This window comes from Centroberyx affinis, unplaced genomic scaffold, assembly GCF_046629955.1.
Source record: "Centroberyx affinis isolate AG114_WGS23_722 - 3 ecotype Tasmania unplaced genomic scaffold, CSIRO-AGI_Caff_v1 ptg001162l_1, whole genome shotgun sequence".
Taxonomy (NCBI): Eukaryota; Metazoa; Chordata; class Actinopteri; order Beryciformes; family Berycidae; genus Centroberyx; species Centroberyx affinis.
In genome coordinates, this window is record NW_027279693.1 from 162,975 (window position 1) to 179,957 (window position 16,983).

Here is a 16,983-nt window from a genome sequence, read left to right on the forward strand (position 1 = left end):
AGAAGATTGCAGTGCTGGAAACCAAAATTCACCAGTTAGAAGTGAATGTGGAAGTAAATGGACTATGTGGGAACAACACCACTTTACCATGGACTCAGAACAGCGGACAAGAGAATGCTAACACGCGGCTAATTAGCACCAACAAAACTACCAAGAAACAGGAGGGCTGTGTACCGGGTAATAAATCTACAAGTGGTAGTCCTCCCTGGAACTCTCTTGGTGCAAAGCCTAAGAGTAGATCACTTCCCTGGGAAATGGGAGGACGAGTAACAGGCAGAGCCCAGCGCCCTGAGATTTGTGATGCGACTGGCTGGCCTGCATTATCATCCAGGCAGAATGCCTCTTCAACCCCTGTACTTAGCAGGACACAGCAGTGGACAGCTGCGAAAGGGAGGACTAGCAACAAGCCTCCCCAACAACCATGTGTGCAACTGGAGAACAGATTTGCTCCACTGCTGCAGGATCCTGGATCTCCGTCTGATGACCTGGATAACCTCTCATCTTCACACAGCAGGGTAAGGACTGAGAGTAAATCAGAGAGTAAAAGGCTACAGGGAAAGCTAACGACTGGGCCTCAAACTCTGATTGTGGGTGACTTTGCTGTGAAAGATATGAAAAGCATGCACAGTAAAAACACCAAAATACTCTGCTTTCCCAAGGATATGGTCTCTGACATGACAGAAAGAATCCTGCATATCATGGCTGCACATCCAACTGTGAAAACCATCATAGTGCACATAGGGACTAACGATGTTGTAAAACAACAGTCTGAATTGCTGAAACGAGACTTTATTGATATGTTGAACACAGTCAGCTCTCTGAATGCTGAGGTGTTTATCAGTGGCCCTCTACCGCCAGTCAGAAGAGGAGTTGAGAGATTCAGCAGATTGTTGGCACTGAACACATGGCTTTCGACTGCATGTACCGTCCATTCAGTGCATTTTATTGACAATTTCAACTTTTTCTGGGACCGCAGACATCTTTTTAAGTCAGATGGACTTTGCCTTAACAAGTCAGGAGTAAAATTGTTCACCTCTAACCTATTTTAATTCCTGCATCACCCATCTGTTCCCTCTGCCAAGGACAAGAGACAAGAGGAATCAAAACAGGAGGAAGAGATAACACAGCGCAGCAGAAACCGTGAAGGAGAGCCGCCTCGGCCCCCGCCTGACGAGATCTTTAATCATGAGAGACATCAGAGCCGAGAGGAAGAGTCTCTACCCCCCTCACCCGCAACCGCCTGTGAGGATTCACCTCCTTCAACCCCCAGGCCCCATCCAGGTCACCCTCCTCTCCAGTCACCCTTTCTCCCTCCTCCCCCCTCTTGGAGTTCACTGATCAGATGAAAGAGCTGGTCACTGCTGGGACCAAACTTACCCCCCGCCCTACTCCCATTTTCTCTCCCCTAAACCCCCCTCGGCGTCCACCTCCACCACTGCCTTCAAGTCCTCAGCCAGTTCTGACACAATCGCCACAGTTACAGCGCCCACCTCCCCCCCCCCCACACACACGACGGCATCGGAGTCATCGTCTATCTCCCCAGCCTGATAAAAGCACAGCACGTCCAGTTGTTTGTGTACAAAATGCAACAAGCTCTAACTGATATCTGCTGGGTCCAGGCTGCAAGGATAATGACACTCATGATTCTTCCCAGGTTAAGCCGGGGCCCTGTGTGCCAATAGCTTCCTCAATTTCTGTCTTGATAGGTAATAGAAAAAGAATGGTGAATCTGCTAAGAAACAGGAAGCACTCAACCGATTCTGCAAACTTAGCAAATTTAGCATCCATTCCTCGTCAGCCACAGCCTGTCCCAAAAGATTGGGCAGATAATGCTTTTAACACAATCAATCTAGCTTTATTAAACGTCAGGTCTTTGGCAGGAAAAACATTTGTAATCAATGATTTTATCATTAAGCACAATCTTGATTTTATGTTTTTAACTGAAACTTGGTTAGACCAAGATAACAGTGCAGCTGTTCTTATCGAGTCAACCCCTCCCAATTTCAGTTTTATGAGTGAAGCTAGAGTGCGTAAGAAAGGAGGTGGAGTTGCCATTTTGTTTAATGATTCCCTCCAATGCAAGCAGATATCTTATGGAAATTTTGCTTCTTTTGAATATGTGGCTCTTCAGTTGAATTCCTCTTCTCAAGCTATGTTCCTAAATATCTACAGGCCACCTAAATACTGTGCAACCTTTTTTGATGACTGTAGAGTTACCGCTTGTACCACTACTTAAAAGGGATGCTAGTGTGGCTGACTGGCACTGGAAAAACTTCAAAAAAAGATGTCGATATGCTGAAGAAGGGAGTCATGAGGCAGAGGTATAATGCAAACGAGCTTGTGGTTTTATTAACCAAAAATGATAAGCCAAAAATCAGGAAACAAAAAGACGCAGCCCCGGGATGCTACAAATATCAACTCAAATCAAACACTTCCACAGCCTCACAGCAAGCTGTTACTTTCTCTCTACCAAGGTCAGAATGACCAGCTTATATACCCTCCCCAGCCCCACCTTGATAGGACTGAACTATTATCCTAGGTAAACATAGGGTAGGCTATTAGAGGAGGTTATCATAAATGTTCTTAAAATGTAAATGAAACATATATTTTCAAACATTATATAGGATGACTATCTAAATAAAACAATAAACAGTCACCATTCTATGTGGGCAATTTAACTTCCACATTACGCTTTAGCCAGGGAAAGTCCCTCCCCCATTGACTTGGTATGGCCCAGGCCACACCTTAAATACAGGGATGCAGACACACACTCTCCCTTTTACTCTAACCAGCCCAAGGAACAGGTAAGACTCTGCACAGGTAAGGGGACATATTACATTAGAATGCAGTAATTTGGGGGAAAATAGGGTCAGGTGAAAAGGTAGGGGAGAAGCCTTTTCACAATGACTTTACAGAACTGCTGTCTATAATCTGTATTGACTTTGACTGTGTAGTTATTGTTGGTGATTTTAACATCCATGTTGACAATCCCCAGGACAAAGGGACTAAAGAACTGTGTTGTGTTCTTGATAACTATGGACTGACTCAGCATGTGACGGAGCCCACACACAACAAGGGCCACACCTTGGACTTAATTATCTCCAAGGGTCTGAACATTTCTAAGGTTGTGGTGACTGATGTTGCTCTCTCTGATCATTTCTGTGTTTTCTTTGAGAGTACTATCTCCGTGCACACAAATGTTCAAACAGAGGCAATCGCAAAACGGTATATCACTGAAAACACCAGTGATTTATTTATTCAGGCTTTCTCTTCCACACCCGCCCTCTCTTGGGTCTCAGTCAATGAGCTTGTAGATAATTTCAATTCTAAAATTACAAATGTTATTGATGCCATTGCACCCACTAAGGTGAAGGTTGTCTCTGGTAAGAAAAGATCTCCATGGAGAAATACCACGCTGGTCAGAATAGAAAAAAGAGTGTCGAAAGGCTGAACGCAGGTGGCGAAAAACAAATCTCCAGGTTCATTATGACATCTATAAAGAGAGACTTTGCATTTATAATTTGGAACTGAGAAATGCAAGGCGGTCCTTTTTCTCTGACATCATCACCAGAAACAATAATAACGCACGCGCCTTGTTTGCTACTGTTGACAGGCTAACAAACCCTCCTGTGTCAGTAGCCTCTGAACTTCTATCCACCAGGGCCTGCAATGAATTTGCCTCCTTCTTCACTGACAAAATTCAGAAAATTAGACAAGCAGTCAGTGCCTCCATATCAGGTACAGGATATGTGTTGTCCCTGTGTCCACTTCAAATCAATTCAAATACCATGACACAATTTTATCTGATCAACCATAAAAACCTGGAGGACATTATACAACATCTGAAATCCTCCTCCTGCTGCCTTGATATTCTGCCAACAGGCTTTTTCAAAAATGTTTCAAATTGTATGGCCTCAGACCTTCTACAAATTGTAAACATGTCTCTTCTCTCAGGTGTCTTTCCACAGGCCCTGAAAACTGCAGTCATCAAGCCACCCTTAAAAAAGAACAACCTGGACACGTCACTAATGAACAATTATAGGCCCATATCAAACCTCCCGTTTTTAAGTAAAATCATTGAAAAAGCCGTTTTTCAACAGCTGAACAACTTCTTGGCACTAAACAACTGTTTTGATGTCTTCCAGTCAGGATTTCGACCACACCACAGCACTGAGACTGCCCTTGTTAAGGTCTTCAATGACATCCACTTAAACACAGACAGTGGCAGAATTTCAGTCTTAGTATTACTGGATCTCAGTGCTGCATTCGACACGGTCGACCACAACATATTACTGGACCGACTGGAAAACTGGGTGGGACTTTCCGGCACAGTACTAAATTGGTTTGAATCCTATTTAAAGGATAGGGACTACTTTGTGTCTATAAGTAATTACACATCTGAGCGGACAAAAATGACATGCGGAGTTCCCCAAGGCTCCATTCTGGGGCCTCTTCTATTCAACATCTACATGCTTCCACTGGCTCAGATTATGGAAAACAACAAAATATGTTACCATAATTATGCAGACGACACACAAATTTACATAACCATATCACCAGGGGACTATAATCCCATACAAACGCTGAGTAAGTGCATTGAACAAATCAATGACTGGATGTGTCAGAATTTTCTTCAATTAAACAAAGATAAAACTGAAGTAATTGTTTTTGGAGCCAAGGAAGAACGATTAAAAGTCAGTGCACAGCTTCAATCGGTAATGTTAAAAACCACAAACCAAGCCAGAAATCTTGGAGTAGTCATGGACTCAGACTTGAATTTCAACAGCCACATTAAGACAATTACTAAGTCAGCCTACTATCACCTTAAGAATATATCAAGGATTAAAGGACTTATGTCTCAGTAGGATTTGGAAAAACTTGTCCATGCATTTATCTTCAGTAGACTGGACTACTGTAACGGAGTCTTTACAGGTCTCCCTAAAAAATCGATCAGACAGCTGCAGCTGATTCAGAACGCTGCTGCTCGAATCCTCACTAAGACGAAGAAAGTGGATCACATCACTCCAGTTCTGAGGTCTTTACACTGGCTTCCTGTCTGTCAAAGAATTGATTTCAAAATACTACTGTTGGTTTATAAAGCACTGAATGGTTTAGGGCCAAAATACATTTCTGATCTTCTGCTATGTTATGAACCATCCAGACCTCTCAGGTCGTCTGGGACAGGTCTGCTTTCTGTCCCCAGAGTCAAAGCTAAACATGGAGAAGCAGCGTTCAGTTTTTATGCTCCACATATCTGGAACAAACTCCCAGAAAACTGCAGGTCTGCTGCAACTCTCAGTTCTTTTAAATCAAGGCTGAAGACTTTTCTGTTTGCCGCTGCCTTTTATGACATCAAATAACTATTCAACTCTCACACTGCACTGTAACCTTTATTCTTGTATTTTACACCTGTCCTATTCTATTTTAGCCTATTTTTTGGGTTTTTTTATTCTCTTAGCTCTTTAATGAACTTTATTTTTCTTGGTCTTTTATTTGAATTTTATCGTTTTCATTTTGTCTCGATGCTTTTAATGTTTTATGTAAAGCACTTTGAATTGCCTTGTTGCTGAAATGTGCTATATAAATAAACTTGCCTTGCCTTGCCTTGCCTTGCCTTGCCTTCTGCTCAATACCTTCTGTAAGAGATTTATATAGATTTCCGTTATAGTTATCTCCCCGAACTTTCCTTTTTTATTTTTAATATTGATTTATTTATTTTTTCACCTCTCCTCTCCTCCACATCTCTTAGCTCCTTTGTAAATAGGCCAATATATATATAAACAGATCAACTCAGTAGTCAGATCCAGCTTCCTGCAGCTAAGAACCATTTCCAAAGTCCAGTCCTTCCTTTCTTTTCACAACCTGCAAATAGTTATACATGCATTCATTTCCCGTCCCCTTGACTATTGTAACTCCTTGTATTTTGGTATCAGTCAGTCTTCCCTGTCCCGCCTGCAGCCGGTCCAGAACGCTGCCTCAAGGCTTCTCTCTGGCACCAAGAGAGACCACATTTCCCCTGTTCTGGTGTCCCTTCATTGGCCCCCTGTTCACCAAAGAATTGATTTCAAGATTCTATTACTTGTTTTTAAGGCCCTCACAGGTCTTTTATCTCCGATCTACTACACCCCCAAGCAGTGTTCATTTAGTTGACGGATAATTTTCATCATAGTTTTCGTCAGCAACATTTTTCCGCTGACAAAAACGAGACAATAACTAAATAAAAATTAATTGATGACAAAAACTATGACGAAATTTATTGACATTTTCGTCAACGAATAAAAACGAGATGAAAATGTTATGGAAAGACGAGTTGGGAAGAGATCCAAACAGTCTGTCTCTCTCTCTTTCTCTATCTCTGTCGCTCACTCGCTCTCTCACCAGACCCGTCATTTTAGTCAAAAGACTATGACTAAAACTAAATAAAAATTTGTTGTCAAAATTAACACTGCCCCCAAGTTTCCGGCAGGTCTCTCAGGTCCACTGACCTAAAGCTTTTAACTGTTCCATGGTCTAGCTATTGGCAACTTAAAACCCATCTCTTTACTGTAGCTTTTGATTCTGTATGATCTTTATTTTCATCATTGTTATTTTTATTTTTATTTTATTTGTGTTTTGTATACTTGCACAGCACCGTGGTCGACAATTGTTGTTTTTAAGTGTGCTTTATGAATAAAATGAACTTGAACTTGAACTTCATTTGGGGGAACTTTCAGGTTGTTGAGGTGGGAGGTCGACTGTTTTAAGTTCAGAAGGCAAACTGGAAGTGACACTATGAACAACATCATAAATTCTCACCAAACAAGTCGTGTGTATGTGTCGGTTTGTGTGTGTATGTGAACACAGTGTGTGTGTGTGTGTGTGTTTGTGTGTATGTGTGTGTTTGTGTGCATGTGTGTGTGTGTGTGTGTGTCCTCAGTGAACTGTATCAGTTCCTGCAGTAGCTTCCAGCTGCAGCAGTCAGTTCAGTCTCTGTTCAGTGTGACTGAGGGAGGTTTTTGTACGACGCTTTATCACTGTGTGAACACTTCTTGACTGTTGATATAGTGGTAACTCTGACAGTAGTAAACTGCTGCATCTTCAGTCTGGACTCCACTGATGGTCAGAGTGAAGTCAGTCCCTGATCCACTGCCTGTAAAACTAGCTGGAATCCCTGATGCTCGATAACTAGCTGAGTAAATGAGCAGTTTAGGAGTTTCTCCATTTCTCTGTTGGTACCAGGCTAAACGGTGGTTGCTGTTATAAACATAAACCGGCTGACTGGTTCGACATCTGATGGTGACCGAGCCTCCCGGAGCAGACCTCACTGCTCCAGGCTGAGTCACTGTGATCTGGCCTCTGGACTCTGAGGATACAGAGACAAAAACATAAACCACCGTCATGGTTTTCTCTGCTTCATTTCAGAGGGACGGATGTTCATAGAGGAGAGGAGTTTGATTCTCTGGACTTTACCTGTGAAGCAGCAGCAGAGGAGAGTCCAGATGAGGATGGAGATCAAAGTCATGTTTTGATGAGGAGGATTTCTGTGGCTTCTGTTGTCATGAAGGACAGCTGTCAGTCATCCAGTGTTCAACTCTCAGGACTATAAACTCTCCCAGAGCACTGGAGCATGGTGCTGCTGATGCAAAGTGGCTCTCTATGGAAATGCTCTGACTGACTCCAACAGGGACTTGGATTACTGTGATGATGCCGTTTCTAAATGGATCAATCAAGTTACCAAACTCTTCATTAACAATGTATTCACTCAAACTTTTATGTAGATTTGGCTTGATGTCTATAAACAAGTTTTCTTCAAGGATATCTCATGTCTTGTTATAGTTTACTGTTAGAGAAATAAATATCACTACAAGATAAAATTAACAATAGACAAATAAAAAAAAGACTAAAGTTGAAACTTTGGTGAATAATTTGACAGTTTAGTTTGTTATTACATCAGTTAGCTAAAATTTTATGAACTGAAAATAATTTTGGTGAGTTTGTTTTGTTCAAAGTGAGAGAGCCGTGTCTCTCTAGAGTGAGAGGTTTTTGTACGGCGGCTCAATGAGTTTGTATCACTGTGGTTGACTTTTGGTGGAGGAACCAGACTGGATGTTGGAAGTAAGTTTCTTTACAAATATAAAATATCGTATCATCTATCAACAGTTTTAATCCTGTGTCTGAATGTTAGTAGTACATTTAAATATTCACTGTGTTGATTTTCATCACTTATAGTCACCTTTTCTTTTCTCTGTTTCTCTCCTTAAACATGGAGTCTACCTTACAGCTGCCTGACTTGTTCCAAAATTGCTTGCACAAATTTTCAACATCATATTATTTATTAAGGCTTTCATTGCTGTGTCAGGATTTTTTAAGTAGATCTAAATATCTTGTGATTTATAGTGTCCTTTTCTCTGTTTCTCTCCTTAACCATGGAGTCTAACTTACAGCTGCTTTACTGCACTTTTCTTTACACATTGTAGGACTGTCAAAAGTCAACAGCTTGAGCTTTAGAAAAAGTTTTAGAAAAAATTTGAAATGGTTTGGCAGGTTCTTGTTTAATTTCTCAGTTTTACCGTAAATGTAAGTCAAATTAAAACTAAAGTAATGAGCGTTTCTATATACCTGAAAATTTGAAAATGTAGCCAAATCTCTCGTACTTTAACATTATTTTGACAGTTTGCTAATTCTAATTGCTGTTTTAAACCCTGCGTTTTCTTCAACACAATTCATGTGTTAGTACACATTTATAGTTTGACCATTATTTCAACCGGTTTCCGGTTATTTCATAGAACATTTTAAAATGTATTGGTAATCTAATTCTTTCATATTTGTCACTTTTTAAATAAAATTCAGTTAGAGAAAATTGAAAATTTGGAGGAAATTTTTAAAATGTAGCAAATATATGCTGAGATGCTCTCATGCATGAGAGGCTTCTTAAAGGGAAGTGAAACAATGTGTGAGTGAGTGACTGGTGGAGCATAAAAACCATCTGACAGAAACTCCTTAAAGGGGAAAATGGACTCTCACACAGTAAAGGTGTCAAACCGCCTGGTGACTGATTGACAGCTGCGGCCTTCCTGTCCTCTAAACTGATTGGTGTCTCCTAGGTGATGTCCGTCCCACCCTGACGGTGCTGCCCCCCTCCAGCGTGGAGCTGCAGCAGGGGAAGGCCACGCTCATGTGCCTGGCCAACAAGGGCTTCCCCTCAGACTGGAGGCTGGCCTGGAAGGTGGACGGCAGCAGCAGCAGCAGTAGCAGCTGGGAGGAGAGCAGGAGCCCCGGGGTGCTGGAGAAGGACGGCCACTACAGCTGGAGCAGCACCCTGAGGCTCCCTGCAGACCAGTGGGGGAAGGTGGGCTCTGTGACCTGTGAGGCCACCCAGGGCTCCCAGTCTCCGCTCTCGGAGACACTGAGGAGAGACCAGTGTTCCCAGTCCTGACCTGACTCACTGGGACTTCTGCTACTGGTTTTACTCTGCTACTGCTCTCAGTCTGCACTCAGCACTGTAGTCTCTCTCTCTCTCTCTCTCTCTCTCTCTCTCATTATATCTTTAAATAGTGATGTTTTCTTGCTCACAGTAATGCCAATATTCTCTATATATATTAAGACAATAAAGATGTTTTGACCAAATCAGTTATGTTTCCATGGATATTATTATGAAAATAACAGATGTCTTATGATGCTGTCTTAACTGAACTAACTTGACTGAACTCATCTCAGGGTGAAATGACTATAGGATTTTATAAATACTGGTGATGATTTGAGAAGAAATGATGGGATTATGTAATGCATTGTCACACATTCATAAATTCAGTGAGTGCCACATGAAATTGACTGCGTTTACCAGAATCTCCAAAATGTCCAAATGATCCCTCATTACTAAAGTGTCCTATTGGTAAGGCTTCTGACTGTGTTAAGTTTATCAACAAGTCCTCCAACGATCCCATAGGTAGTTTGTTCCTACCCTCTAATACGACCCACAGGAGCGTTTCCTAAATTAGCGCCCTACCGGTGGCAGGAGAAGGTTACGTTGGTCTGCGTCCACGTCACGTGACGTCAAGTTTCTCTCTGCGGCGAAAAAAAAAATGGCTGACATTCTTTTATTCTCAGTGGAAAATGCAATATTTTAAGATTGTTTCGGCATTAAAATGCGTTTTGATAACATTTCTAGCGAGAAAGGTGCATTTTATTTCCATAATCTTCGTTCGGTGAATGTATATGATGTTTAGTTTGTTAGTTATTACGAAGATTCATTCAGGCTTTCTATCGTTGCTGTTGGGCTTTGATAGGGGCAGGTTTGGTTATTAGCAATTCATAATTAATAATCATGGAATTATTAATATTCATACAATTATCGACGGGGGTCAATAGTAACGGGGCGCCACCCTGGAGTCAGGGACCAATAACTGAACCTTTAATTCAGTCTCAAAATGGCTGTTCACCCCCAAATGACAGTGTTTCAGTACCACTGTACATTTATGAGTGAACAGTGAAGGGTGAATTTGTACACAGGCCCTCACAACCAGCAGTTACCACAACACATATGCATAAGAAATCACAGACAACTTCTCTTTAAAAATATAACAGTGTTTATTTAACTTTAGTAATATTAATCAATAATCAATAGCACTCCAGTTAATCAATCAACTATTACACAACTATAACTATGGATCTAAACTAGCAAGCATAAGGCACAAGCAGCATATGGCATATATGGATATGTGTGTGTGTGTGTGTGTGTGTGTGTGGGTGCGTGTGGGGAAGATGGCGGACGTGACCACGTGGGTGGGACGTCTCGCGAGAGTTCAAGATGGCGGCCGTGACCGCGCAATCTGAACAAAGGGGCTTTGGAACCAAGATGGGGTTGGAGTTAGGCAGCTAAACCGACACCATCTAATCCTTAGGTAGTAATGCATGTGTAATGAGATGTGTGTGTGTGTGTATGTGGTGGTTAGTAAGAGAGAGAGAGAGAGAATAGAGGGGAGTACTCAGGGTAAACTAGAGCTTCTACTCGCTGTCTAGAGACAGAATAGCAGCCTTTTACCACACAGGGACTCGGGATACGACTTGGGGTGGTACACCGAGTTACTGGTCTTTGAACTGGTAAAATGCAGTATATTGGCTCTCTACGGTGACTATCGACACAAATGCAAGTCCAGCAACATGCAGCTGAACACAATCAGCTTCAAATGAACACAATCAAATTAAGCAGCAAGCACAATGATTGAGGTATCTTCACACAGCATAATATGGACACGCCAGTCCGATGCGCTTCCCAATAAGCACAGTTGTAGCTTCTGATCAGTCAAGCTTATTTTAACACACCTATGCTAGTCTCTGCCCAGAACCAAAGCCTCTTACTTGGGGAATCACTCTGGAGTGATTGGTCTGTGTTTTCAGTCCGTCTAATCGATCCGGTGGGGTCCTCCCAGGCGGGTCGGCGGAACCGCTATCTCTTTCCTCATAGGCAGCGAAGGATTTCAGCCAGGAGTCGACTTGGTTGAAGAAACGTATCCTTACGTCGTCTTCTTGGAGGGAAGGAGTGTCCTCAGCTGTATTCTCTTCCAGTCCACTTCTGCAGGTCTGCCACACGCACCGGTTACTCATACAGTGCGTGTGAGGAGTTAGAATGCCGGATACACAAACAGCTAGTCTAATCCTTCTGGATCCAACAGTGTTACAGCTAACACTAAACAGTCTGGGTTCGTCCAGCGAGTTGAAGACTGCGCCTCGACTAAACAAAAGAAACAGTTTAAACGTTTTCAAGTACCACCTTGTTAGCAATGGAGTCGCAAGACAAGGGGCAGTGCGGAAAGGTAGCTCTGGAATTTATATTCTTAGTGACGTCACGGGGACGTCCCGGGGCTCGTCCGAGTCTCGTCCAATGAGAGACCGGAGGTTGGGTTCCAGCCAGTTCACACGTAGGTGTGAACTTCAGGGCCTGTTGGAATTTTGGCGCTGCTTTTCCTTTGTTTAAAGTCCCAGCCCAGCGGGTGGGCTAGAGTTCAGGCCTCTGATTTTCTTGTTAGGCCGCAGATGCTGACTCTATTGTCTTAACTAGTTTTTCTTTTGTTTAACCTCATGGCCTGGCCCAACAGGGTCCATTAAGCTAAATATCTTTTAAAATAATAAGCTTTGATGTGGAAGCTAAGTGTACTATATAGCTGGTTGGCAACTATTTGCAATCTCATTGAAACAATTTGAATCCAGGAAGCTATCTACTGTTTAGTTTCTAGACCAGACATGATCAAGGTTTCCTCTGTGATCTTAAAAAAATGTGTAGCGGCGACATGTGACGAGTTCTCCCAGACCACCAGCAGCGCTGGCTAGCAGGCTACATTATGCTAGCTTACTTCACTTATACTAAATGAGACGGCAAAATAGTAACTACTGGCCTGATATCTATACAGCTGATGAGCAAGCAAATTCATAATGGTTCATTAAAAAGTAATTAAAGATGTATTAACTACTCACATGTGGCTGTTGGGCGCTGTTTCCGCGTTGCTGCTCTGACATGTTTGTATCAAACTGTCCGCCTCGTCTTACTGTTCTGACCAGCGATCTGATTGGAGATCAAGCCAGCCAATCGGAGCGGAGAAGGTCATGTATGATTGGCTGGCTTGATATCCAATCAGATCGCTGTAACACTCTGCATGTTGAGCGAGCGCAGGCAAAGCTTTGAGCGCGCACGGAGCAGGAGAACTATGTGGCGAGAGCAAGACAACTCTTTGAAAGATATCGGAATTCTGTGCACATGTGGATAAGAACAGACATGCAAATTCACTTTTATTGAGTGCAAAATGTATTTTCTTTTCCTCAAAATTAATAATTATTTGCGTAACACTACATTTCTCTACAAAATTAAGTTCTTGGTGCACTCAAAATGTCCCCTAGTGCACGCATAATTGTGACGCAATAATAACGCCATAGATTTCCAGGCTCATCATAGCTCAGGCGAACTACTGGCTTCACAGTTCGTCTGGACGTGCATCTCTATGACGCCCATGTCTATAATGCATTATAAACATACTTATAATGCACTATGATCCTATGTCAGTGAGTGACCAGCAATTATGAAGTATTATGATACTTGACCTTATAAGTCATTATAAAATGCTTTATAATGTGTTATGATTATTGTTATACAGCATTATGAATATTTATAAATGCTTATAACTATAATTAATATGTATATTTTCTATATCACTTTGTGTTGTGTCTGTTTCCTTTTTCTGTTGAGAAAATAATTTTGAGACTTTTGTGAGTCTTGAGGTACTGCTGGAATGCTCCTTCAGGTATTACCAGCCTTTCAATCTCATTTGTAAAAGCTTTGTAAGGCATAGATAGTCCTCACTTCAGATGAGGTCACACAAAATACTTAACTAGTAAATGCTTTCTAACAACCTGAATTAATCATGAATTGCAGTATTAATAAGTGTTTATAAAACATCTATTAACACACTCACTAACCATTAGTGCATGTCTAAATCATTATATGGATAAATGCTTGCATAAATGTACATCTAAATAGTTTGTCAATCATTAACTTACACTTTCTAAATGATCTTATGCACCATTAACAACTCCTAAATAACTGGTTTGTAATTGATATAATACTTAATTTAGAAATAGTGAATCCATCATTTATAAAATATGAAAATACAATCATTAAACGCATTATAGGTTAGCTTATTAATCAAGAATAAAACATTTATAACTGTGTAATACTTAAATAATGCCTCATAGTGTGCAGTTATTATAAAGTGTTACCGTGTTAGGGTCAAACAAACTTATTTTGAGACATGTATGAAGTGTTTTGGTGGTTTGAGTGAGTTTTGGAGGTGAGATTAACTGTTTGGCCAAGATGCATGTTGGTAATGCAGACTGTATGAAGAGTTTTGAAAAAGTGGCTTCAGTATTGACCGATGCTTGTTAGCAAGAAAAAAACTGTAATGGCCTGATTGGGCTTCTTCACTGGAACTGTCCTCTTCATTTGGGGGAACTTTCAGGTTGTTGAGTTGAGGGGTGGACTGTTTTAAATTAAGAAGGCAAACTGGTAGTATATATATATGTGTGTGTGTGTGTGTGTGTGTGTCTTCAGTGAACTGTATCAGTTCCTGCAGTAGCTTCCAGCTGCAGCAGTCAGTTCAGTCTCTGTTCAGTGTGACTGAGGGAGGTTTTTGTACGACGCTTTATCACTGTGTGAACACATTCTGACTGTTGATATAGTGGTAACTCTGACAGTAGTAAACTGCTGCATCTTCAGCCTGGACTCCACTGATGGTCAGAGTGAAGTCAGTCCCTGATCCACTGCCTGTAAAACGATCTGGAATCCCTGATGCTCGAGTACTAGCGTAGTAAATGAGCAGTTTAGGAGTTTCTCCATCTCTCTGTTGGTACCAGGCTAAAAGATGGTAGCTGCTCCAAACATAAACCGGCTGACTGGTTCGACAGCTGATGGTGACTGAGCCTCCCGGAGCAGACCTCACTGTTCCAGGCTGAGTCACTGTGATCTGGCCTCTGGACTCTGAGGATACAGAGACAAAAACATAAACCACCGTCATGGTTTTCTCCGCTTCATTTCAGAGGGAAGGATGTTCATAGAGGAGAGGAGTTTGATTCTCTGGACTTTACCTGTGAAGCAGCAGCAGAGGAGAGTCCAGATGAGGATGGAGATCAAAGTCATGTTTTGATGAGGAGGATTTCTGTGGCTTCTGTTGTCATGAAGGACAGCTGTCAGTCATCCAGTGTTCAACTCTCAGGACTATAAACTCTCCCAGAGCACTGGAGCATGGTGCTGCTGATGCAAAGTGGCTCTCTATGGAAATGCTCTGACTGACTCCAACAGGGACTTGGATTACTGTGATGATGCTGTTTCTAAATGGATCAATCAAGTTACCAAACTCTTGATTAACAATGTATTCACGCAACATTTGATGTAGATTTGGCTTGATGTCTATAAACAAGTTTTCTTCAAGGATATCTCATGTCTTGTTATAGTTTACTGCTAGAGAAATCAATATCACTACAAGATAAAATTAACAATACACAAATAAAAAAGATTAATGTTGGAATTTTGGTGCATAATATGATAGTTTAGCTTATTATTACATCAGTTAGCTAAAGTTTTATGAACTGAAAATAATTTTGGTGAGTTTGTTTTGTTCAAAGTGAGAGAGCCGTGTCTCTCTAGAGTGAGAGGTTTTTGTACGGCGGCTCAATGAGTTTGTATCACTGTGGTACACTTTTGGTGGAGGAACCAGACTGGATGTTGGAAGTAAGTTCACCTATCTAATGTTTTTATTAATCCATTAGCTACATTTTAATTTCTTGCGTATGCAATGCACTTTAGAGCAAAATATTTGACTTTCCATGTTAATATATAATTTTTAAACAAACAGTTTTCTCTCACCAGTGAAAAAACATATTAATAAATGTAATCCAAATGACCAATCTAAATATTATACGTTTTGGGGCCAGAGGAGAAAGCATGTATTCATAACTCTTGAGGCATTGTAGTTTTAGTTTTGTCTGGTAAAGTGAGAGAGCCGTGTCTCTCTAGAGTGAGAGGTTTTTGTACGGCGGCTCAATGAGTTTGTATCACTGTGGTGGACTTTTGGTGGAGGAAGCAGACTGGATGTTGGAAGTAAGTTTCTGCACAAATTTTCAATATCATATTATTTATTAAGGCTTTAATTCCTGTGTTGGAATTTTAAAGTAGATATAAATATCTTGTGACTTCTAGTGTCCTTTTCTTTTCTCTGTTTCTCTCCTTAACCATGGAGTCTAACTTACAGCTGCTTTACTGCACTTTTCTTTACACATTGTAGGACTGTCAAAAGTCAACAGCTTGAGCTTTAGAAAATGTTTAGAAAAAAAATACCAATTTTTAAATGGTTTGGCAGATTCTTTTTTAATTTCCCAGTTTTACCGTAAAAGTCAAAGTCAAATTAAACCTAAAGTAATGAGCGTTTCTATAAAACTGAAAATTTGAAAATGTAGCCAAATCTCATGCTTTCAAATATAGCCTGCTTTAACATTATTTTGACTAATTCTAATTCTAATTATTTTGCTAATTCTAATTTGCTGTTTTAAACCTAACCCTGCTTTTTTTTACAGTTTTCTTCAACACAATCCATGTGTTAGTATACATGTATATTTTGACCATTATTTCAACCGGTATCCAGTTATTTCATAGAACATTTAAAAATGTATTGGTAATCTAATTCTTTTGCATTTTTCACTTTTTAAATAAAATACAGCTAGAGAAAATTGAAAATTTGGAGGAAATTTTTAAAATGTAGCAAGTACATGCTGAAATGCATGAGAAGCTTCTTAAAGGGAAGTGAAACAATGTGTGAGTGAGTGACTGGTGGAGCATAAAAGCCATCTGACAGAAACTCCTTAAAGGGGAAAATGGACTCTCACACAGTAAAGGTGTCAAACCGCCTGGTGATTGATTGACAGCTGCGGCCTTCCTGTCCTCTAAGCTGATTGGTGTCTCCTAGGTGATGTCCGTCCCACCCTGACGGTGCTGCCCCCCTCCAGCGTGGAGCTGCAGCAGGGGAAGGCCACGCTCATGTGCCTGGCCAACAAGGGCTTCCCCTCAGACTGGAGGCTGGCCTGGAAGGTGGACGGCAGCAGCAGCAGCAGCAGCAGCTGGGAGGAGAGCAGGAGCCCCGGGGTGCTGGAGAAGGACGGCCACTACAGCTGGAGCAGCACCCTGAGGCTCCCTGCAGACCAGTGGGGGAAGGTGGGCTCTGTGACCTGTGAGGCCACCCAGGGCTCCCAGTCTCCGCTCTCGGAGACACTGAGGAGAGACCAGTGTTCCCAGTCCTGACCTGACTCACTGGGACTTCTGCTACTGGTTTTACTCTGCTACTGCTCTCAGTCTGCACTCGTCTCTCTCTCTCTCTCTCTCTCTCTCTCTCTCTCTCTCTCTCTCTTATTACATATTGAAATAGTGATGTTTTCTTGCTCGCAGTAATGCCAATATTCTCGATATAT

General features: G+C 41.5%; 3 gene segments (V, D, J or C); 2 read left to right on the forward strand and 1 right to left on the reverse strand.

The window, feature by feature from the left end:
* Nucleotides 1-9,089: 9,089 nt before the first annotated feature.
* Nucleotides 9,090-9,556, forward strand: LOC139648136 (Ig kappa-b4 chain C region-like). The segment is given in 1 exon segment: nucleotides 9,090-9,556. A coding segment is annotated over 1 exon segment (261 nt).
* Nucleotides 9,557-14,171: 4,615 nt separating this feature from the next.
* LOC139648134 (immunoglobulin kappa variable 3-20-like) lies at nucleotides 14,172-14,662 on the reverse strand. The segment is given in 2 exon segments: nucleotides 14,172-14,503; nucleotides 14,611-14,662. Coding segments are annotated over 2 exon segments (384 nt in total).
* A 928-nt stretch (nucleotides 14,663-15,590) lies between these two features.
* Nucleotides 15,591-16,983, forward strand: LOC139648135 (Ig kappa-b4 chain C region-like). The segment is given in 2 exon segments: nucleotides 15,591-15,622; nucleotides 16,485-16,983. A coding segment is annotated over 1 exon segment (261 nt).